The 23922-nt window shown below is 36.2% G+C and overlaps 5 protein-coding genes and 1 long non-coding RNA gene across 8 annotated transcripts; 5 read left to right on the top strand and 1 right to left on the bottom strand.

The window, feature by feature from the left end:
* The first annotated feature begins 540 nt into the window (after positions 1–540).
* On the top strand, positions 541–5346 carry PWP2 (periodic tryptophan protein 2). 2 transcript variants are annotated; one of them, XR_007173925.2, is made up of 9 exons: positions 541–1848; positions 2106–2357; positions 2456–2548; positions 2742–3113; positions 3294–3638; positions 3848–4075; positions 4186–4388; positions 4744–4801; positions 4915–5346. XR_007173925.2 is itself a non-coding variant. In XM_048106306.2 (8 exons), exons 1-7 carry the CDS (start codon positions 649–651, stop codon positions 4354–4356), a joined length of 2661 nt encoding a protein of 886 aa, XP_047962263.2. In that variant the 5' UTR covers positions 541–648; the 3' UTR covers positions 4357–4388; positions 4915–5346. The 2 variants fall into 2 exon arrangements, 1 of the variants encoding a protein (XP_047962263.2); XM_048106306.2 differs by lacking the exon at positions 4744–4801.
* Positions 5347–5553: 207 nt separating this feature from the next.
* On the top strand, positions 5554–6960 carry LOC148923436 (uncharacterized). Its single transcript, XR_016133051.1, has 3 exons — positions 5554–6399; positions 6520–6580; positions 6668–6960. It is a non-coding gene; the product is annotated as an uncharacterized LOC148923436 (long non-coding RNA).
* Positions 6961–9040: 2080 nt separating this feature from the next.
* LOC125204702 (transcription factor IIIB 60 kDa subunit-like) lies at positions 9041–15987 on the top strand. The gene is made up of 19 exons (XM_048103414.2): positions 9041–9102; positions 9178–9259; positions 9480–9552; positions 10031–10116; positions 10199–10275; positions 10476–10532; positions 11797–11909; positions 12034–12113; positions 12193–12279; positions 12790–12870; positions 13297–13488; positions 13566–13730; positions 14055–14130; positions 14219–14328; positions 14503–14583; positions 14789–14914; positions 15025–15114; positions 15411–15461; positions 15557–15987. Exons 1-19 carry the CDS (start codon positions 9041–9043, stop codon positions 15695–15697), a joined length of 1830 nt encoding a protein of 609 aa, XP_047959371.2. The 3' UTR covers positions 15698–15987.
* Positions 15988–16075: 88 nt separating this feature from the next.
* On the top strand, positions 16076–18919 carry LOC125204705 (uncharacterized). The gene is made up of 9 exons (XM_048103418.2): positions 16076–16213; positions 16511–16702; positions 17071–17153; positions 17540–17599; positions 17720–17950; positions 18022–18084; positions 18420–18488; positions 18578–18623; positions 18723–18919. The coding sequence occupies exons 1-9, from the start codon at positions 16204–16206 to the stop codon at positions 18791–18793; spliced, it is 825 nt and encodes a 274-aa protein (XP_047959375.2). The 5' UTR covers positions 16076–16203; the 3' UTR covers positions 18794–18919.
* A 111-nt stretch (positions 18920–19030) lies between these two features.
* LOC125204706 (zinc finger CCCH domain-containing protein 28-like) lies at positions 19031–20958 on the top strand. 2 transcript variants are annotated; one of them, XM_048103421.2, is made up of 3 exons: positions 19031–19436; positions 19545–19813; positions 20517–20958. In XM_048103421.2, the coding sequence occupies exons 1-3, from the start codon at positions 19273–19275 to the stop codon at positions 20735–20737; spliced, it is 654 nt and encodes a 217-aa protein (XP_047959378.2). In that variant the 5' UTR covers positions 19031–19272; the 3' UTR covers positions 20738–20958. The 2 variants fall into 2 exon arrangements, with proteins under 2 accessions (XP_047959378.2, XP_047959376.2); XM_048103419.2 differs by having other exon boundaries at positions 19031–19813.
* A 56-nt stretch (positions 20959–21014) lies between these two features.
* On the bottom strand, positions 21015–22504 carry LOC125204704 (aspartate-glutamate racemase family). The gene is made up of 2 exons (XM_048103416.2): positions 21545–22504; positions 21015–21458 (listed from the first exon to the last, which is right to left on the bottom strand). Exons 1-2 carry the CDS (start codon positions 22199–22201, stop codon positions 21177–21179), a joined length of 939 nt encoding a protein of 312 aa, XP_047959373.2. The 5' UTR covers positions 22202–22504; the 3' UTR covers positions 21015–21176.
* Between the last annotated feature and the right edge of the window lie 1418 nt (positions 22505–23922).

Genomic DNA, 23922 nt, shown 5'->3' with positions numbered 1-23922 from the left:
TGAAATTGTTATGTTGAAGAGTGAGAGAGGATGAATGAGAAAGACTCGTTGGGATCGAATTTAGAAGGAAATAAAGCTCAAACCAAAAATGATATTTTTGTAAAGTTCATGTACCAAAAAAGATAGTTCTCTCAATATTATAATGAAGAAGAGGATAAATAGACAGAATAGCCCTTTATAGCCTTGGATGTATTTTTGTCTAAAAAAGTTTGAAACCGTTAAAAAATAGCTCAAATAATATTAAATCAAAATTCAATGTATATTTTCAAATGCTACATACTAAAATTAATAACTTGACGAAGCTTGCGGACCCAAGAAAAATTACTCCCTCTTTATTTTATAAGATTCTAAAACGAATATTAAACCACAAACCATTTTGCACTTTGTTCAATCAGTACAGAAAAACATATTTTTCGATGTTCAAAATAAAGTTAAATTAAGTGTTTTATTTTATTTATTTAATAAAATAATTTAATCATCAACAAAACACATCATTTATATAAAGAATAAGACCAGTAGAAATGTTTTAAATCAAAATCACCTTTTTAACTCGGCTTCATAGCTACTGAGTTTTAGGGTTTAAGCAAACAGAGCAGTGAACGCTTCACCGCCAAAACCCTAAACCATTTGTGCAAACCCAAATTCACCATGAATTACAGGTTCCACAACTTGTTAGGCGCCCCCTACCGCGGCGGAAACGCCGCCATCGTCAACAACAATCTCCTCGTCTCTCCGGTCGGCAACCGCGTCTCCGTCACCGATCTCCTCAAGTCGGAGACCATAACCCTCCCCTGCCAGGCCTCCACCAATCTCCGCCGCATCGCCGCCTCACCCGACGGCGTCTTCCTCCTCACGGTCGACGAGAACAACCGCTGTCTCTTCATCAACCTCCCCCGCCGCGCCGTCCTGCACCGTCTCTCCTTCAAGCATCCCGTCTCCGACGTCAAATTCAGCCCCGACGGTCGCTTAATCGCCGTCGCCGCGGGTAAGCTTCTACAGATATGGCGATCCCCGGGATTCAGGAAGGAATTCTTCCCGTTTGAGTTGATTAGGACATTTTCTGATTGTAATGATCGGATTACGTCGCTGGATTGGAGCCCTAGCTCGGATTACTTAGTCGTCGGGTCTAAGGATTTGACTGGGAGGCTTTTTTATTTGAGCAAAGGGAAGAAGAAGAAAAATAGCTATAGTAAGCCGTTCTTATTTTTGGGGCATAGAGACACCATTGTGGGAACTTTCTTTGGGGTTGATAAGAAGACCAATGATGTTACGAAGGTTTATACTTTATCGCGCGACGGTGCGATTTTTACGTGGGGATATAGTAGCAATGATCCCGAACCTACTAAAATGGAGGAAGATTGTTCAGAGCCTGATTCTCCGGGGACGCCGGAGCAGAGGCAGGATGCAGAAGAAAGGAAGGATCTTGGTGCTATTGGAGACGGTGATGAAGATGATGAGCACTTATTACACAAAAAGAAGTGGAGCTTGTTGAAAAAGGACTTTTTTATGCAAGCACAGGCAAAGTTAACAGCATGTGATTATCACAGAGGGCTTGATTTGGTGGTGGTGGGATTCTCTAATGGGGTGTTTGCGTTGTATCAGATGCCTGATTTTGTTTGCCTTCACTTGCTATCAATTTCACGGGAGAAAATCACTACAGCTGTGTTTAATGATCTGGGGAATTGGTTGACATTTGGTTGTGCAAAGCTAGGGCAGTTGCTTGTGTGGGAGTGGAAATCGGAGAGTTATATATTGAAGCAGCAGGGTCATTATTTTGATGTGAATTGCATTGCTTATTCGCCAGATTCACAGCTATTGGCTACAGGAGCAGATGATAACAAGATCAAGGTAAGCACATTGCCATTATTATTTACTGTTCCATATGGTGTTGGTTTGCTTTGTGTCATTGTTTTAAGTCGTAGCGGTGATCAATGATAAGACATCCATTCAATGTAGTAATGATTTAGTAACTTCTATTTTTTTGGTCTAGACGGACGACCAAATATGAAACAAAATAGTGATAGTTGTGCAATTTTATGCCCTTCAAGGTTCAAATTTCTTTATGTGGTCATTTGCTAAATATTGAAATATTACTGCTTTTACAGGTTTGGACGGCCTCTTCAGGCTTCTGCTTTGTGACATTCTCTGAGCATACAAATGCTGTCACTGCACTGCATTTCATGCCTAATAACCATTGTCTTCTTAGTGCCTCTCTGGATGGGACTGTTCGCGCTTGGGATTTGTTCCGTTATCGAAACTTTAAAACCTTTGTTACCCCTACGCCTAAGCAATTTGTTTCCCTGGCAGCAGATCAGAGTGGTGAAGTGATTTGTGCTGGAACTCTTGATTCATTTGAGGTGTGGATATTTTCTTTATATAGATTTGAAAGCTTAAACTCTCTGTGATATTTCTCTATGGTTTACTGATGAGATGATATTTGCATGAATGCCCCTAGATATTTGTTTGGTCAATGAAGACGGGCCGGTTATTGGATGTTCTCAGCGGTCACGAGGGTCCTGTTCATGGATTAATGTTTTCTCCCAATACTGTAAGTTTTTCAGGGTTACATTACACATAAATCTCTAAAACCTCAATGTTGTCATATATTTTTTGTGATCATTGTTCGGCAACGCTCTGATTGTATATAAACAATGTCATCTTCTTGTATCACATTCCTGCAACCTTGTTATTCTTGCTATGCTACTTAATCTAACGTTTTTCCCTTCTTTCTCTCTCTGAAGTCCATCCTGGCTTCCTCTTCTTGGGACAAAACTGTGCGCCTGTGGGATGTATTTTCAGGAAAAGGCGGTGTTGAAAAATTTGAACATACACATGATGTTCTTACACTTACTTATCGACCGGATGGCAAACAGCTAGCTTGTAGCACACTAGATGGGCAAATTCATTTTTGGGATACACTAGAAGGCTTAGAAATGTTCACAATTGAAGGCCGCAGAGACATTGCTGGTGGGCGACTCATGACTGATCGTAGGTCAGCTGCGAACTCCTCTGCTGGAAAGTGCTTCACAACTTTGAATTACTCTGCTGATGGTAGCTACATATTAGCTGGGGGAAGTAGCAAATACATCTGTATGTACGATGTTGCCGATCAGGTTTGTTCCAACCTAAATTTGTTCTCTTTGTTAGTCTTATTCTACTACTTATTTGTCAGTAATTCTTCATCGAGGCGTTTGTTATATTGTGGGAAAAAAGCTATATCTGCTTCTTAATGATTTTCCGATTCTATGTACCATATTTATCTTCATGGTGTACTGATTTTTTTACAATATCAGGTACTGTTACGAAGATTCCAGATAACTCATAATTTATCATTGGATGGGGTCCTTGATTTCTTAAACTCAAAGAATATGACTGAAGCTGGACCATTAGATTTGATAGACGATGATGACAGTGACACCGAGGAAGGAGTGGATAAGCAATCACAAAAAAAATTGGCATATGATCTTCCTGGATCAATGCCCAACCATGGTAGACCTATTATTCGTACGAAGTGTTTGAGAATTGCTCCGACTGGAAGAAGCTGGGCTGCTGCAACTACAGAAGGGGTACTGATATATTCCATGGACGAGTCCTTTATATTTGATCCCACTGATCTGGACATTGACGTTACACCAGAGGTGAGCATTACTAATATTCAGTGGAAAAGCTCCTTCAGATATTTGGCCATTGTCCAGTCACATCTATTTCGCATGAATTAAAAATAAAAAATTCCATGATTTGCTGTATAGCCTCTTTCTCGATAGCCATTCAGCACATCCTGTCTTTATTGATGTGCAAGTGTAACTCTTAGTTTGTCTGATCTAATGTTAATTTACCTTTCGAACAGGCAGTTGATGCAGCTCTAAAAGAGGATGAACCAAAAAGAGCTCTGATACTCAGTCTTCGCCTGAATGAAGATACCTTAATAAAGAAGTGTATAGTTGCTGTTAGTCCTGTAGATATACCAGCTGTTGCTTCATCAGTCCCCTTCAGATATTTGCTGAGATTAGTGCAGGCGCTTGGGGATCTTCTAGAGCAGTCTCCGCATTTAGAGTTCATCCTCCGATGGTGCCAGGTTATACAAAGCTAAAACAATTCTTGCTGACATTCCCTATATAATTGCATCTCCATCCATCATTTCTGATCTGTATTCCTTTGGATTTTGGATTGTCTTCTATTTGACAGGAACTCTGCAAAGCCCACGGAAGTTCTATTCAGCAGAATAATAGAAACCTGCTTCCTGCCCTGAAATCCTTGCAAAAGGCAGTTACCACCTTACATCAAGATTTGGCAGATACATGCTCATCTAATGAGTACATGCTCCGATATTTGTGTTCTACAAGCAACAGCAGATAGTCCCATATAGTGGTCTCACATGCACACTTCGGGTAAGAAATTGAAAGTTGTTTACAAGTGTCATCATTCAGTATATATTTGTTATATTAAACAATGTTCCAATAATGCTAAAAGACATAATCAATGCAAAACCTTGATCATTAAGTAGTTATTAGCTTTAACATCCTATGACATTAAGGCTTGATCTATTCTAGACGGGTTCTGTTATGTATACTCCTCTTTGGCATAGAATTCTCAATAAAAATGAATACAGTTTCTTAGGCCATCATGCCTAATTTTTTCCAAAAAAGAAACTATTACCGAATGTTGAAACAAGTTCTTTGTGAGTGCTGTATGATGCAGTTCTGAACTTTAAGTTGCACCTGTCTAATCATTTTTTGCATTCAGATGTAGTTTGGTGAAGAATCCATGTTTCAACCCCAGTGAAACTAAAAGTAGAGAACATGTAAACATGACTTCCTCTTGAATCCATGTTGTCTGAATATTCTATGATATTACAACCAGAAACTCCTCTATAATAGCACTCCTTGATTTACTGATTTCTTTCTTGTTTCACAGGGATTCTTGTCTTAATATATCGGCGAGCTTTATCTGAGATTGTTTTGATTGCCGGAGTAGGATTAGCTTGTCGTTGACTAAGATGGCAACTAAAAAAAGGAATTCCAAGTTTGGTAGTATTTGGAAAATTGGTGGAGGCATAGCTGCTGTTCTTCAAGCTTCTGAATGCTGAAGCAGAAAGTAGCAGCATTTTTGACTGGATGAAAGAGATGAATTACTCAGATATTAATACAGAGACTAATGTATATTTGTTTCAATGAAATCAATATGTTGTTGTCAACTTATGAATTGATGTATTTTTTTGAACGCTTTCTTTTTTTGGCATTTTTTTTACCAAGTGACAGTTTCTTATTTGGATTCATCTACTTCCCTTATGTACTTGTAATCGGAGTCCAATGAAAATTTTGACACAGCATTGATTTATTTGCAAAATTGAGTCATTATATGTGTGAATTCATATCTTCATCCATTAAGGAATTACCCATCATTCACTTTGGGACAGAGAATTAATAAATTATTATGAAATTAATAGTAAAATATAAAATGAAATGAACAAAGCTCAATGCTGAATCATACATACACGTGTCACACAGTAGGACTCGTGGCTCTCCTCTCTTATCCATACATATTTTCACAGAACTCCATCATACAAAAATGTCCCTCTCACGACCAAAGCTACCGAGCTGGTGAAGGCCGACGCGGTGAAGCATACCTTTGGTATGGCCAATGACGACGACGTGGTTAAGAAAAGGGGTGATTATTAGGTTGTGGAATTTGTGTTGTGGTTTTGTTGTTTTTTGTTTATGGGGTTTTCTACTCTCTTTGTTTAGGAAGAGAACGGCTCGGAAATCTCTCAACCTCTCCTCTTGATTAATCTTGATTAATTGGGAGTTTTATTTTTAATTACAGTTCAAACATAGGAGTAGGTATTTAATGTGTATTTCAAATAAAACGTTGCTTTAGCATGCATTTACTTCAAGTTCATTAGTTAACTCTCTCGACAAATCACATGCCTCCTAACACAAATTGGTAATATTTTTGAATCATAAGTTGAATTATTTGTTGCTATGATTTTATTTAATCACATTTATAATATTTTACAAATATAATTAAGCTGCTTTAAGTATAATATTATTTCTCATGGTACGTTCTATTTTAACCGTTTAGATTTGTTAGATTTTGTTTCATTATTAATATAATAAAGGATAAACAAAAGAATCGGGTGATACTTATATTCCGTATATCAGTCAAATAAAATATTTGTGGTTATCTATTTAATTCCTTGTATTCCATATATATTTGTTTCCTTTACGTAGATTAAGGATTCTGTTAGGGTTAAACTTGTTATCCCCTCTTTAAAAATAAGTACTTCCCCAAATTATTTATTCCAACTCGTTACATTCAAATGCATAATTCCATTATGAAATTGGAATGGTGTAGTCACTGTGGAACAAGATGTAAGATTTACAAGGACGGCTTCAAAATGTAAGGCCGGTTAAAGTTATTTCGTATATATATTGAAAAAACTCTTAAATTTGTTGTTTTTTATTTGGTTTATGATAAGTATAGTTCGGTTATATATTTGTTTGACATAATCATGTGCAGAAGCTGTAACTTATGCGGTCGAGTTCTTTTTGATGATATACGTGAGGAGGAGGAAATTAAGGTTTGTGTAATGTGTCACTTTATAACAATTGAAAAGAGTATAAATCTGTTTTTTTAATGATTTAATTTGTTGTTTATTTGCGAGCAGACTGACTTGGGCAATTCGTCGACTAGATCTGTTTCTGCCTTGTCCAATATACTTGTCCAATATAGTGATTGATGGAAGTGAGTCCGACTCGGATGGTAGCTCGTCCTCGTCCAATTCGTATGTCGAGTAGTGAATTGTTGAGATCGAGCCTACATTGCCGACCCTAAAGCAAAAGTAGGTGCCGGGATGAGTTAAATGAATTAAGAATTTTGGATTGAGTACAATTTTTTTGATTTAGTGCAGTTATAGTTTAGTTGGTATTTTTGGATTGAGAATTTTTATTTCATTGTTTCTATGCCTTCCAACATTTAATAATTTATAAATCATAATTTAAAAAAAGTATTTAAGCATTTGTATATCGTATTTGTTGCAATCCTAAAATAAGTATTTTGAATAAACTATTTATTGGTAGATTTTTCTTTAAACTTTATTTACTACGTAGTGAGCAAAATATCTAAATTTTAATATTCTGTAATTTTAAATTCAATTTAGAAATCTAAGTTCCAAGTATATTATTTGCTGCTAATTTATTTACGAATCATAGTTAATGTAATTTATAAATATTAAGTATTAAATAGTAGGAGTATATTGTTTGTTGCTATATTTTATTTTAATCTACAATTTTCTTGTAGATCGCTTGAATTTTGTTTCATTGTTGATGCTGTTTGAAACCAATATTGAACAATGATAGCAAACATGCAGCTTGCATGCATGCTTAATGAGATAGCAGTACTACTGTACTAGTATTATTTATGTGAAGAGATGTTGGTGAGATTTCAACTTGATAAACTATAATTAAGTAGTACTCAGTTTGTAGATTGCCCAATGGTAAAATCAAGTAGATAAATTAGGGAATTACCATTGGATTGTAGACAAATTTTTTATTTAGTGCATGTATTACCTTTTTGTTTAATCAAGGAGATAAATCAGGGAATTAAAATTGGATTGGAAATAAAAATAAATTCTATTTAAATTTTATAATATATTCTTTAAAAATATTTTGATGTAAAAATGGTAGTATCTGGATAATATATAATACTAAATACTATATAATTTTTAATATGAATAAAAAAAGTCTAACAGCAGTAACATACGAAAAATACAAACAAAAAAAAAAATTTAAAATTTAAAATACCAAATAATGTTAATGAGTACTTTTGCTTGAGAATTTTAATGAGTTAATATACCATTGGGAAAAAAAGAGAGGAAAAAAGAGATAGAGAAAAAGATATATACTCTTCTCACAATCCATTGTTGCCTTAGATATATTTGGCAATAATATTTAGTGGTAGATTCAATTGTAAATTAGCAAATACTATATAAGACGATTTATAGTATAGAATAATTAGTAGTAATCGAATAAAAAAAATTGTAAATAAAAGTTGGCGTATGAAATTGCAATAGGATTTATGTAGTACAGCATATGAGTATATTAGCAAGAGAGAGTATATTTTATTAAAAAGGGAGGAAATGTGACAATTATTTGGGACTGAGCATAATAAAACCAGTATTCTAATATATTTTTACTTATTAATTTCAATTAAATTAATTTTGTTTCACTTTTTTCTCTGAAATACTAAGAATGCAACTTTTCTTGATTGCATGTTAAACTAAACTATGAAACCAAATAACATCTGGATTGCATGTTAAAGGATGATGCTTTGATATAATTTTATTCCAAGTATTTGCATTAAACTTAAATTTTTTACAATTTTTGAGTATTAATCTTACGACCAAAATGACATTTGTATATGATTGAAGATGATCTGAATAATGATATTAATTTATGTTTATATTAGTATTTATAAGATGATCTACATTAGAAGTTTGCAAGTCACACTAGCGCATAACAATAAATAAATCTTTACAGATTATGGGTGAGATTTGAACTTGATATAGCATAGATATAAATAATCTTTACAGATATTGGTAAGATTTGAACTTGATAAACTATAAATTAGAATAGAAGTCAAATAAAAAATTGTCAACTTAAATTGCAGTGGGATTTTGGTGGTTTTCTATTTCCTTATATACTTATTTATATTCCATAATTGTTTCCTTTAATCTTGAGATAATTATACTTATTTAGTTAAGGATTTTATAAGTAAGGAGTATTATATTTAATCATTAAAAAAAAATACTCAACTCAAAAACTCAAAAAAACCTCACACCAAATCATTTTTTCATAACTGAATTATGAATCCGCCGTGATCGGAATTCCTTCCAATTGCGCCGCCGCGGTTGCAAAATTATTAGCACAAACTTATTGTGCTAATCCGCTCTCTTCAGGTGAGTTATATACACTTGTGTATCGTTAAATTGGTGATGTTTTTGGTTAAATGCATAATGCCATCATGTCCAGGGCTGCCTGCGATGGCAACATGGTGTTTTACCTGTGTGAGAAAAGTTGCGATATCTCACAATGAAGGAAGAATGTAAGGCCTCGTAGATATAGACGTTTTTTTTTGTGGTATACGATTGATGCCTTTGTGTGGCATAATAATGTGCAGATGCTGTGTCAATTGCGGCAGTGTTGTTGCTGATGATATGTTTACAGAGGAAACTCAGTTTGTGAAAGGAGCTGATGGACAGGTTTGTGATGTTACGATTAGTTTGAAACTTAATCACCACCTATCTTTCAGTACCTTTCACATTGATGGTAAATCAAAAATCTAAGGATTTTGCTTACCTGAGAGATTGGAACAACATGCTTTGCTAATTATTGAATTTTTATATCAAAGGATAACATTTAGTTGGTGTTTCATTTAAGCTATTCGTGATTTTATATATTGATGAATACAAATTTATCCAGTCCCGAGCGGCAGGTATTCTTGTGAGGTCCATCCAGCATATTTCTGAATCTAGGCAGAGGACACTGAACGATGGTAACTTTATTTGCTACTTACTTCATAACTCTTTATTCCTTATGCCTAATTATTCTACTGAGAGGGGCATTCCGTGTTGATGCTGGAGGCAATTGTCAATAGTTCCTGGGTGAAGATTAAAAATTTAAACTTGTTAACATTTCTTTTGAAGTCCCAACTCACTATTTGTCTGTTAAAATGGCTTATAGATATCTAGCCCTACACCCATAAAGGTTCTCACAAACTAAAGATTATTACACTCCTGTTATTCTGTAATTTCTACTGTTTCTACAATTTATGACTTTTAAGCTGGTTAAGCATGAAAACTCTAATTAATTGGTTTTGGTTCTAATGCATGCTTGCAGTAGTAAAGTACACTTAGATGATTGGCTAGCAATAATAGAGTTCTATCAGTTGCTCATAACTAGCATGGTTTTAAATGCTGCTTATAGTCTTGTGAAATTTCGCTTATATATATAATGGCGACCTTGTTTTGTAGCATATGACGGAATCCTGAGTATAATGTCTGCCTTGGAAATTCAGGGTGGTGCAGATAAAGCTAATATAGCTCTTAGGCTTTATGAGGTACAGCTCTTCCATTACATCCAAGATTTTAGACATTTTGTTGGTGAGCAATCAATATCAGTAATTGTTATGACACTTACAGTTGGCACTTCGTAAAAACTTCACAAAGGGTCGCAGGAGAGAACAAGTGCATGCTGCTTGTGTTTACATCATGTGTAGGTAATGAAACAAATAAAGTGATGGTTTTTTTAATCCTTTGCAAAAGGAAGGCAGACATATAGCATTGTAATGCAACTAATGCAGATATGTTCCCAATATAATAATATGCTATTAAAATTGCGTGACTAAAGGTTGGAGATTATAATGGAAATATATCTTCTACATATCAAACTTTGATTGTTTTTCTCTTGATTGTGCAGGATGGAAAATAAACCATTTCTTCTAATTGAATTCTCAGAACATCTAAGGATAAATGTGTACGTGGAATTTCATTTCTTTCTTCTTCTCCTCCTCCCTTTAGAAAATAAATCAATTATGTAGTGTTTTTGTTTTGGTTGTGTGTGCGTGTGTGTGGGAGGGGGGGTGATGTATTTGTATTTGCATTTGTTGGTGTGTAATATATGTAGTCTAATCATTTTATCAATGTAATCTCGATTCTCCTTTATGCATGTTGAGACATTTTAAAGGTGAAATAGTCTGCATAGGAGAGGCTTTTTAATGGAATGAGCCAGCTTTATACCAGAAAATACTCATTCTGAACAACGCAACGTCACAACATCTCCTGAGTTGTAGGTATAAGATATAGAACTAGGTTTGGTTATTTTTTAGGCTGCACTACCCTTGGGTGCCTGTAATAATTCGAGCATATATGTTGAACTCTTACTTTTCCAGCTCCATCCTCCATTTTTATATGGTTGCATATAAGGAAATGCCACTTACATGTTTAGTGCATCTTAGGTCTTGGATTTGGCTTTAGCATTTCATGGGAAGTTATTTTTTGTGATTTTCTTTTATTATTGATCGAGAAACCTGATGGTTGGGGAGATTCTACTGCAGATTGTGGGAGGACTTTCAAAAAGAGTAGAACAAGCGCCTAAAGATTCAATATATTTTTATGATGAGAAAATTACTAATTGTACGACTGAACTACTTCATAATGTGTGGGGGTTGGTACCTGGTTTCTCTTTTAGAGGAGGTTGGGGGATTTGGTGACTCTTACTGTTTGTTTGTCGAAAAGGGTTCACACCTTTAGCCTTATGATTGATGTTATGCCATTGGCTGCTATTGCCACTGCCATTTGTGTTGTGACTGACCAGTGTCGTCAGCGTCTTACTTTTGGGGACAGTCCATAGGAAGATGTTATTTTTCAATCCTGATAAGAGGGACAGTTATAAAAGAATCAAACAAGGATCTGTATGCTGATATCGACCGTTAGTGTATTATTGGGTGCTGAAAAGGATATATTGAATCTAAAAAAATGAGTATGGAGTTGAAATTCCATGTTTGGTTCCAATGGGATGGCATCAAGGATGACCATCTGCTGCGCTTTCTATTTTGACCCAGGCAAAACTGTTAACTCGCTTATAGTTATCTGTATAGTTTTACTCTTGATTTGATTGCCAACCAAGTCCTGTTCCATATAGAGCATAGTCATAGAGTGATCAGTAAAGGACAACACTCTTGTAAAACTATAATCCATTGTTTCTTTAGATATTGAAATCGCTTATGTATGTATTACAGTTACGTGCTAGGGGCGGTCTTTTTGCAGCTATGCAAAGTTCTTAGCCTTGAAGAAAACCCTCTTATTCAGAACCTTGTGGATCCTAGCCTTTTCATTCACCGATTTTCTGACCGTACGTACCTTCAATCTCCTGTTGTGATATGTAAATAGCATTTCTAAAAGTAGGATATGCTCATACATTTTTATCATCAAAGTTGACTGTTGTTCAGTAGTGACATTCTAACTCTCATTTGTAGGTCTGTTCAAAAACAGAGATAAAAATATTCCCAAAACTGCACTTCAGATTGTTGCTAGTATGAAGCGTGATTGGATGCAGGTGAAAAGGGAATGAAATATTTCTCATTTTCTATTTGTTAGGATAACATTATGTCAATGACATCCTGTAAATCTTGCAGACTGGGAGGAAACCAAGTGGATTATGCGGAGCTGCACTTTATATATCTGCTCTTGCACATGGTCATGATTGTTCAAAGTCTAATATTGTGAGTGATGTTCAACATAAATTACATGATATATAACCAGGAAGATGTATTTCTTTCCTAATAAACTAGACTATCTTTCCTAATAAACTAGACTAATAGTGCATGCGGTGCATCTTATAATCATTTTCATTTGTGTGAATTGGACATTATGGAAGACTAAGGTTTCATGGAACATGGCATCATTAGTGTTAGGGATGGTTATACATGGACAAAGGAAGACCTCTTTGGGCTTAATATTTTGTATTGCCAATGGTTCAAAAGTTTTGGCGGGATCATGAAAAACTATGTAATGAGAAAGGCATTGTCGGGCTAATGCAATTCATATTATAGTTGATTATTTCGCTGAAACCTAATTTTCCTTTTCAATATAGAGTACTACTCCGAATTTCATTTGTTTGTCACTAGTAATTTCCTGCTTTAGCTTCCTTATGTTGCTGAGATTGTAGAAATTAGAAAAACATGTTTTGCTCGAGGAACTTTATGTAATCCAGGTTTCCGATTTGTTGTCAGATTAAGACAGTCCACATCTGTGAAGCAACATTGACAAAGCGGTTGATTGAATTTGAAAGTACTGATTCGGGAGGTTTAACGGTATGTTTTACCCTGATTTTAATTGCTTTGTTATGCTTAGTTTTCAAAACATTTGTACTTGGTAAGAAAAAGATCTGCACTGAAGCAGCTTTAAAACTTGTCTCTCAGTTCATTCTTAATGTTTCTGAGGGTGCAAAGTTTTTCCTATTGTTTTGTTGTCAGTAAGAAATATTGTTATATGATCATTGTAAATAAAGAAAGAGTGTTTACTTTTATTTATGTTCTTACTATTCTTGTCTTTAGCACTGATGGGATAAGTCTACGTCTACCTCAAACGGTACTCTTAAAAAGTGGTTGCATATTTTTATCTCGGGCTTTGTTTATTCATTTAAACTGTTGGCACCATTCATATAATGATGAAGATAGTGTATTCACTTTCATGGGATCTATAAGGCATTTTGTCATTAACTTCTGAGTTCTAACTAGATTGAGGAGTTTGAGAAGAAGTCAGAGGAGTTTGACATTCTGGAAAAAAAAATTGGTGAAGAGGCGTCGCAAATGAAGTCACTCAATACGGGGCAAAAGGCATCTAAGAATGGTGAACTCCTCTGCAAGCATAAGGGTCATGAGGATCCTCCTCATTTTGCTTATGGTCTTTGTAATGAATGCTACAAAGATGTAATCTCTCAACCTATAATAGATCATTTTGACTTTATTATTATCTTTATTTACAGTGCTTGAACTTGTTATTGCAGTTCATGATAATATCTGGAGGCCTGAGTGGTGGATCCGAGCCTCCAGCTTTCCAGCGTGCTGAGAGGAAAAGGATAATGGCTGAGGAAGCTACTGCTGACTGCTCTGAGAATCAGGATTCGCCAATGTTTCCTGACCTGACCGAGACCAACTCCATACTCTTAAATGTAATTTCTTACACTCTATCAACCCCCCTCGCCCTCCTGCAATTCGTATTTCTTCACCTTGAGAGTTTTGAAAATTCTATTATATTTGTCTAGAGCAAATTTGAAGTGAGTAGTATAAAAGATTTAGGTATGGGAATGGATTTAAGATTATTCTTTATGTTGTCCTTCCAAAGTGAGTAGTATAAAAAGTTTCCTTCTAGCTGCATTTCTCTTGATTTTCTTTCCTTTTTCTTTGTATTTTGTGAGTTGAAAATCCTGAATTTATTGGTGTGTAACATATTACTGTTCATATCACAGTAATATTGTGTTTCATGAATTTTTTAGTCTGATGAGCAAAGGAGAATCAAGACTACAACTCAAAATGATGTTACACAACCACCACCAGACCATGATTCAACAGGCATGCCGATTTTAAATTCTTATAGTGAGATATTCCAGCATATGCTTTATGTTAATTGAGCATTTACAAATTTAATTGATGATACCAGGAGCTACCTGTCAGTCAAACTCTATTCATGATACTATTGATAAGACAATGGATGCTAGTGATTTTACTTGGGAAGAGTCAGAGAGTTTATCGGACATCGATGACACTGAGGTTTGTGAATTTTCTGAGCTTGTTTGGTTTTGAAAATGATTGCCTCTTTTTTAGTTTTTGATAAATACTTCTGCTACACTTCTTTTTGGGTAATTTTGATATGAGCCTTGAACTTCATAATATGTGTATAATTGAAATTCATTGACTGTTGAACTAAAAGTTAGATGCTGGCAGGTGGATGTGTATATTAACACAGAGGAGGAGAAGAAGTTGAAAACGACTGTCTGGGAGGAGATTAACAGAGAATATCTTGAGGTACATATCTAAAAATCTTCTATTTTCCGTAGTGCTGAAAGAGACATTCAAGAAATATGTGATAATAATGATTCTTTTATTGTACTCCTGTTGTAGGATATTATGGAATTTATACTAGTAAAGGACTGTGTTTGTTAAATTATACTGTATTTTTGTTCTTGTGATGATTTGAGGTGACATTGCATCTTCCGTTTTATAATCACAGGAGCAGGCAGCAAAAGAAGAAGCTGCATTAGCTGCTAAGAGAGCCTTTGAAGCCACTTTTGCTAACTGCTCAGACGATGTTGAAGGCGCAAGACAACTTGCTGCGGCTGCTGCACAGAACAGGAAGGTATAGCCCTGATAAATTTCATGGTATTGAACCAGCACATGCTTTTGCGGTCGTATGCTGAATCATTGAGTATAATTGACAAATGTGTAAATATCTGTTGGATGAGCCAGGACAAACGAGAGAAGCGAGCTGCTGAGTTAAAAAGCCGTGGCCCTCCTCAAACTTTTGGGGATGCAGTAAAAGGAATGCTAGATGCAAAGGTATAATTCTCGAAAACAAATCTAGTTCTCAGCTTTGAATAACTTCACAAATTGGACAATCAGGTGTATGTATTGCTTCACCTCTATCTGTAGTTATCCAAATCTAGTTAGAACTCGGAAATTTTTAAACGAATCGTTATTATAACTAGAAAGCTTGTGTTTCTCTTTTACAATAACAAATAAGTAGAACATGCCAAATATGTTGATTCAAAAGAATTTATCAGCTAAATGTTACCACATATTTTAGACATTTATCCACTGGAAACTTTAGTTTGGAATTCTATAATGCTTTGCAGAGGTTGAGCTCAAGAATTCGATATGACTTACTGGACGGGCTTCTTGATTCGGTTAGTGGCGTTTCTTCCATATGCTGAAGTTTTTTTACTTCACTTCAGCTCAGAAAAATGATATGAATAACTTGGTTATCTTGCAACTTGAGCAGGATGAGCCGGACCCCAAGAAAAGCAAAACGGAGGCAGAGGCAGTGGAGGAGCACGAACACGAAGAAGATCCTGAATTAGATGGCTACGCTGACTACAAGGAAAAATATGATTATGACCAAGATTATAATGATGATTTATAGGAGTAGTATTTTTCACGTATACCCTTTCTTCTATTTTTTTGCAAATTCCATTATTTAACTTATAACTATAGCAAGGCTAAAGCTACATTATTTTTTGAGAATTGAGAAAATAAACTTTTTGATAAAGATTACCAGAAAAAGGGAAACTTTGAATTGCAGTTGGTAGTTAGGTTATTGGTGGATATTAGTGTTTACAGTTTATTGAATGATGTCGGAATATAATACTGTACTAATGTACTATTATGAAAAAATAAATATGATATGAGAAATTAATGCAACATAAAAATGAAAGTATAAAACAAATAGCTTGGTGATAATAGACCAAAAAGAGCCTCATTAATTTGTAAAGCTTCAATAGTGTTTTAATTAAAAATAATAATGATTACGAGAATTAAAAATTAAAAATTACAATATTACAGCTATAGCTCTCTTCTTCGTTAACATCGACCGCAGCTCATATACTGTTTCTCCGCCACCACGATTCGCTCTCTCTTCTCCATTTTCGAATGGCTGCGTGTAAGCTTTCTCTCTCTCTCAACTCCCAGCAATTCAATGTTCAATGCTTTTTACATGTCATGGAAATACAATCCGTGCTGACTTTATTGCCAACTATGCTATTTATAATTTATTCGTTACGGATCGTGTTATTGTGGAGTTTTTGCAATTAGGCTTTCTCTTTTAATTACTTCTATGAATTTGGATTTTTTTGAAGAGTTGGTGTGTGTGATTCGTGTTTCTGTTTTCCTGAATCTTGCATTCGGTCGAAAAAAGATTTGATTTTTATGATGATGGACTGATGGTTAATAGTTGCAGGTGGTATTGGGCCTTCAGGCATTAAGATAAAGAACTTTGATTTTGGTTCTGCAAGGCCAAAATTAAGAACTTTGCAACCAACCTTGCATGGTGTAAGGACGCCCGGAATTGTTGAATTTGATGGGTTAGTGTTGTTGCAAAGGCCGAAGAAGTCGATTGTTGCATTTCGAAGCTCGGCTTTTGAGGGTGATTGTGAGTAGATTTTCTTTGGCTCTTTTCAAGCTCCATTTGGGGTGTCATTAGCCTCTCTGATTCGAATATTGTTAATGCCAGCATCTTCTGTTTATAAAAATATTGGGACAATTTACTTAATGTAATGTAGTGATAAACCTGATACAAGGATCAGTTTGATGGTCGGTTGTTTTTGTGAATCGGAACGAGCTTGTTATTGATGGATGATTGTGAGATAAATTCAGGCAATCATTTCAATCTTTTGATTGAATCAAGTCCTTTTTGTTCTTCATTTAACATCTGCTGGTCCACACACTTTTTTTGCAAGGCATTATTTCTATTGCACCCTTCACTTTCTCTTCCTAATGCAGCTTCTATTTCATTGACAGCGGCAAAAGCCAGTGTGGAAGACGATTCTAAAGCAACTGTAGCAACTGATGCAGTCAGTCCACTTATTCCGAATGCATTTGAGGTAAGTTGCTCAGAGACTTATATACATCAGCTTTATTTTGCATTTTCCTAAATATTGAGTTGTGTGCCATGCTGTGGCCTTATGATTAATAAGATGATCTGATATCATGAAAAGAAAGATTTCAATAATTTGTTTGTGCTATCTGCTGTAAATACAATCAGCCATCCACATTTCTTAGTCGTATGTAGAAATATGTAAGAGTCGGACTCTTTGAAAGGGTCAACTAGCCTTTATTTCTTCCAACATTACATGTTAGATAAAATGACCCTTTATGCGTAAAGGTCAGTTTTTATGCTTTTTCTTGCTGCACTGGTGAATATTTGTAATGTCTAGGCATCAGTCTCTGTAACTAGTTTCAGCCATCTTATTGAAATCTCATTTTGCAGGTGGAATCTCTTTTGACAGTACTATGTGACACAACATCAATTGCAGAAATTGAGCTTAAAGTATGCTGTTTGTCCTATTTCCAATGTTATTTTCTCGTTGTACACGATTAAGCTTGGCACTTCTTTAGCCTTGTAGTTTTACCTTTACAGTTTTGATTGATCTTTTACTTTAATGATCAGCTCGGGGGATTCCAGTTATCTGTCTCAAGAGACTTGGGTGAACAAAGTGCACCTACTCAGCCTCTGGCTCCTCCCGTTACTGCTCATGCAGTTGTTGAGACACCTGCTCAAAATGGCTCAGCCTCATCACCATCGCTGGCACTCTCCAAACCAGCTTCTGCCGAAGTTGCAGTTCAATCTCTGCTTGATAAGGCTGCAGATGAGGGCTTGGTCATACTTCAATCTCCAAGGGTATGCTCTTTTCTATGAAGAATGATGGACTTTTAATTATGTTTGTGACACTATCTTTATATTGAATGCAGGTTGGGTCTTTTAGAAGATCCAGGACCATTAAAGGGAAGAAGGCCCCTCCTTCTTGCAAAGAGGTAGCTGTGTGTGTGTGTGTTTTTTCCTTAATGGGGTTGGTACAATATTTGTCCCATTGGAATTGGAATGGGGATTTTTACAATGATTTTGTGTCTCTTGCGTCTACAATGTGATGTGTGCAATTGAATAATTTTCTCATAGTTTTAATCATCTGTAGCTTACATGTCTCTGGTTTTCCTTAACTTCACCTAGAGACTATACATGGTGAAATAGTATCACTGTCGTGTTTTTAACTCTGATAGTAAATCAGCATTACAAAGAAGATATCCAATCTGTAGTGTGAGATACTCATTCCCTATTGACTCGATCCTTTTTTACTATCGTTGCATAACAGAATGACACAGTAAAGGAGGGGCAGGTGCTCTGCTACATCGACCAGCTAGGCGGAGAGATCCCTATCGAGGTTTGTATCGGATGCAGATTCTAAAGATGGCTTTTCTTTTGTCCGAACCCTTTATCTTTATTTTCTTATTTCTCTTGATTCTTGAACAGTCGGACATATCTGGAGAGGTGGTCAAGATACTTAGAAAAGATGGCGGTACACATCTTTCTTCCCGTTGCTTTAGCTGATAAAAGAGTGATGTTTTTATTACTTTACAAATCATAATAACCACGAACGAACTCTTGACATTCGCAGATCCTGTCGGGTATGGTGACGCCCTTATCGCAGTCCTTCCTTCCTTCCCCGGAATAAAGAAGCTTCAATAGGTCGACGTTGCAGCAGTACTTATCTCGTTCCCTTTGAATCCATTCGTCTCTGCTAGATTTCGAGAAATTGCTTGTATGGATATTCAGTTTTATTTAAACTCTAAGAAGAAATTTTTATTTCCTGCATTGTTCTCTCTTGCTCGTGTGTGATCGGCTGCGGTCGCGGATGGAGCAACACGGCTCCCTCATTCGCTCTGCAGCGTGACGCGTTCCGGCCCGACTACTAGAACGTGACAGATCAAATAATACCAAAAAAAAAAAAATCCAAGTATTTTATTATTGAACATTTATGAATTTAAATTCAATAAAAAACAATATTTAAGAGAGAGAAGCACTATTCATCGTCTCTGTGCATGATCGTACGTACATACCACCTTCCAAAAAAGGGTTTTTCTCTCTCTCTAAAATGTTTTCCATTTTCCCATTTCTGAACCACATTTCACTCTCAATCTGAATCAAGCTTAGTTTTCAGCGTTAACATGAATCGCGACGGCGATAGTCAAATTTCGGGGCCAGTTAATTTTGGCGGCAAAATTGCGTATGATCATCGTCCCCAGCCACGAAACCCTAACCACCACCAACAGCCCTTTTCAGATCATGGCTTCAAGAGACCGAGGCCGAGAACTCCCCTCACAGTAAACAGGTCAAAGCTCTCGATTCCTTACAAATCAGAAATGTGCAATCTGTTCCAAATGGGCAAGTGTTACTACGGCGAAAACTGCCATTTTGCTCACAATCTGCGTGAAATCAGAGGGTTGGAACAAGGTGTGGCGATGGCGGAGCCGTTTAGTGAGAGAAGGCGTTTCTTTTCTGGTGGAAGGTATCATCCTTATCAGGGTGTTGGGAGAGATGAGGGTGGCTTGAACAGAGTGAGCGGTAGAGGCGGAGGAGATTCGATTGAGTGCAGAAGTTTGAGTGGCGGATGGCATTATTATAAGACGAAGCTTTGTGCCAGGTGGTTGGAGAGGTTTGGCAGCTGCCCTTATGGGGAGAAGTGTACCTATGCTCATGGGAAAGAAGGTGGTTTGTTTAATCAGTTCTTTGTTGTTGTGTTCTAGATGAATTGCTCTCAGTTATGTGATGTTTTTTGTTCTATTCTGTTGCATTTTGTGTGTGTGATGTGTTGTTGAATAAATCAAGAGTGGAAACTACTTAGGCTTTAGTTGCTTCTTTTGTGGATACTACTTGTTTGAAAATGTGACATGTAGTGATTGTATGAACTCACTCTTGTATCAGATTTTGTTTCAAAGAGTGATGAAGTTATGAAAGTTTGCTGTGGGAAGTTATTTTGGGGAAAGGTTTGCTTACCTTACTTGTGTTTTAGAATCAGCATATTGTTTCAGTTGAGGTTTTGTTGCTTGTACCTCATTATAATTGTGGTAGCAAATTGATGCTGGTGGATTTTGTCTTCCACTGCATCTTCGGCTCTTTCTTGTTCTTCGGTGCTAGTGATGAGTTTCCCGGCATCTAGGAATGAAAGAAGAAAGTACATTGATGAACATGTAGCTTGATCTTTTACTTACAAACGGTGCTAATAAGTTTTCCTACTTACCTCTTATGAACTTTTCATCTGCAGTGCTGCAAATGCTTCTAGTCGAGTAATCTTTGAATGAACTAGATATTGTCGTAGAATATATATGAGAGTTGTATATCTTATGTAATCATTTCCTTTACTTAAAGTTGAATGGCCGCATATGCTAACACAGATTACTTTGATGGACAGAACTTCAACTGCCTGGTTACTATGCAGAGCTGGTAAGGGGAGGTGATTCCAGGTCGATGCCTGATTCACTACCCACCTTTGCAGGATCGTGTAAGATGGGAATCGAGACTGCTAAGGAGGAAGGCGGAGTCAATATCATGAAGTGGGACATTGAAAAGATCAGTGAAGTCTATGCTGATTGGGTGGGAGTCGGGCACGATACGATATCCATGTCTCATTGAGTGCAGTTGGGAGATAGATTCAGGCATGCACATATCCCTTGTTAATGTGCCATGGAAAAGATAGGAAAACCCCATTTGTCAATCCAGATGCTTGAAGCAAAATGTTTGTTGCAGCCATGTCTTAATCAAGATGCCTTTTGCTTTCAGTTTTTTGTAGTAGCTCATGTAATTCTGATAACATTTTGCAATGGGATGAATGCACACATTTTGCAGAGTTTAAACATATGTTTGGAGATTTACACATTGTGGTTGGAATAGATACTAACAAAATCCAGCATCAAATAATACTTTATCATAATAATATATCAAATGAATCAAGTCCAAGAATCAATGTTGGAATCAAGCATTGATCAACATTCTAATATGGCTTGTGTAGAGGTGTATATATGTATATATCCTATATATATATGTGTGCCTTTAGGCAAGAAGAATGGTATCTCTATATACCCGTCTCTGGTGACCGAGCATACTTGAGAGACGAGCGCGCTAAAGCATCCATCGGATCTATGCATTTAGTCCACAAGGGATCCTCTGGTGGCAAGAGCTGCTCAAGATGATCTGAAGCAAGGATGACTCTGTTCACAGCTTTCATCAACAGAACTTGTAGAGCAATTTTGAACAAATTCTGTGCGCCTTCGAAGTCTTTTCTGTTTAACGCTTCGACTGCAGGGATCACGGTATGCTCCACTGTGGCCTTATCCAGCAGCACAACCTCAAAGCCCTGCATTACTCACACAATCACTTAAGAAAACAGACAAGTTTCATTTGAACATACATGTGTTTTATTAGTACTTCATCACTAACTACCTTGTTTTCGAGTTTCTCCTGATAGATTGTAGGCAGCAGACTTGGATTAGTTGCAAGAACTCCAATACGAAGAGGGCTTCCAGACTCAAGTGGCTTCAACTGGGCTTGCTTGAGCTCGTTGGCCACGCACTCACCAACGTGGAGGAATGGAACCGAACACCCCTCTTTAATCTCATCATGCCAAGAATGTGAGATATGGCAGGGCATCACCACACAGCACACTCCGGACCTGTCAAGAAAAGCTTGTTTCTGCCTCAGATTCTCCACGATGGTGCTGCAATCGGCTTCCGGTTTGGCAGAGGAGAAGGGAGATGAGCTTCTGTCAAGGGATGAAAGCTCCTTGCTGAGAGATGGATCAGAACATAATATGAAAGGAGGGCTACTGCCTTCCTCCTCCAACAGCAAGTTTTTCAACCTTTTTGCGAAACTCAAGGTGGAATCAATCGACACGCCTCCAATTATACCGATGCCATTGCCCGGGCCAATGAGTGCATCAGATGACTGCTTGTGGAGGAAGGAAGTTGAGGTGGTCTCAGCACTTGCAACTTTCACTAGTGATGGATTATTCTTCCTGCCTTGGCTGTGGCTTCTTGTGTGTTTTCTCACACAACATTTTATCTTTGATGCATAATGGAATGGTTGGAAACACAATGACATCCTTGAAACTGTGATCCAACCAACACTTGTGCTGAATTTGAGGCTGCCTGTTTTACTGATTCATTGCTGTCTGAACTGATGGAATATTCTGCAAGAATCCCACAGGAATTTAAGGAATCTTGGAGAAATAAGGTTGTTTTGTACACTGATTCACACACCAATCAGCTTGCAAATCTGAAAAACCAAAGCTGGGAGATCATTCTTAATCCCAGCTTGTAAGAAAACAAGAGATTTTTTTATTCTTTTTCAAATATACTTCTAAAGGAAAACTAAGTTTTTTTTCAAGAATTGCTGAAATAACTTATACAAAAATGAAAATGAAATATATGTGGGGTTGAAGAAAGGCATTAGAGAAAAATAGTTCCAAGTTTAGAGGGGTCCTATCACAAAAAAGTACAAACCACTACTCATCAATGATCATGTGGAAAAGATCTTCACCATGTATGTCTTCAATCAAGAAATTATTTCCCACATGTTACAGAAATTATTTTTTAATCACTCATTTTGATCCAAATGCTACAAAACAAATTCCTTGGTTTATTTTTGTGAAGTTTTCTCTCAACAGCATGGTGAATGGCAAAGGACCTTAAAAAGTTGGAATTTCAAATCTTGAAATGAAAGCTGTGTCCCCCCATTTTAAATTTGTTGTACAAGAATTTTTGTATAGTTCATAGAGATTAATTAAACCTAGCAGTGATAAGAGAGAGAAAGAGAGTAATTTCTGCTGAAATTTGCAAGAATGGTAAGTAGTGTATGGACCAGACATGTCATAATAGTTGGAATCTCTTATGAACTTTATTCTAAAATAATCATGTCCTTATCATACCTACTATTATTTGCTGCTTATTATTTATGAAATAAAATTGACTGTCTTAATTATAGAATTCTTATTAAATTTTGAAAATTTATTTTTAAGCTAAGAATAGGAATAAGTAGGAAGACTTTATGGCAAATGTCATTGTCCACTGTCCATTGCTGTTGTCCAAATTATCTCTGGCTTATTTGAGAGGCAATGCACATTACATAAAATCTTGGCCCAACTTGTGATTAAAATTCAAGAATCCAAAGAAAATCTGACAAGATATTTAGGGATCCCAAAAACTTAGCATGCTCTTTGTTTGGACACAGACAAAAAAAAATGTCCTAATCTTTGAAGTATTTCACAATTTGAGGAAATTTCTCATTTCATATAACTCTCTACTACAAAAAAAATATCATATGCTGCTATGCATATTCTGCCAAAAAAACAGAGAAGCAATACACTTAATACATTTGGCTTTAAACCGGTCCTTGAGACGTCTAGAACACGGTTGGGCTTGCAACACGCGAGAAGCTTCCTCACACCCGTTGCATCAACAAGAACGCAATAACCTTAGCGATAATCGTGGTTTAACACAAGACATCAAACAAGAAGCTTAACAACTTCATCAATAATGTAGATACCATTTGAACTGCAGTCATCATGTACTAAGCTATTAATGCATCATTTTATTATGCACCATTTTGCTAAAAGTAAATTAAACAGTTTAACATCACAATTTTTTTTCCAATGCCCTATTAATCATTATAAGAACAATAAAATTTGTTACTACATTATCATCAAGAGTGACAAATGGCAGTATGATATTTTCTATTTGTCTAGAATTAGTTCATAATAAAGTCACGATTCCACCAATTCCCATCTTGATTAGGAAGGGGGTTTTTTTTTTGGATTAGGAAGG

The sequence above is a fragment of the Salvia hispanica genome, chromosome 6 (assembly GCF_029641045.1).
Source record: "Salvia hispanica isolate PSC_SH4W2 chromosome 6, Shi_PSC_v1, whole genome shotgun sequence".
Lineage (NCBI taxonomy): Eukaryota > Viridiplantae > Streptophyta > Magnoliopsida > Lamiales > Lamiaceae > Salvia > Salvia hispanica.
The sequence above is the reverse complement of the archived record's forward strand: the minus strand, read 5'-3'. Positions and strand labels throughout refer to the sequence as shown.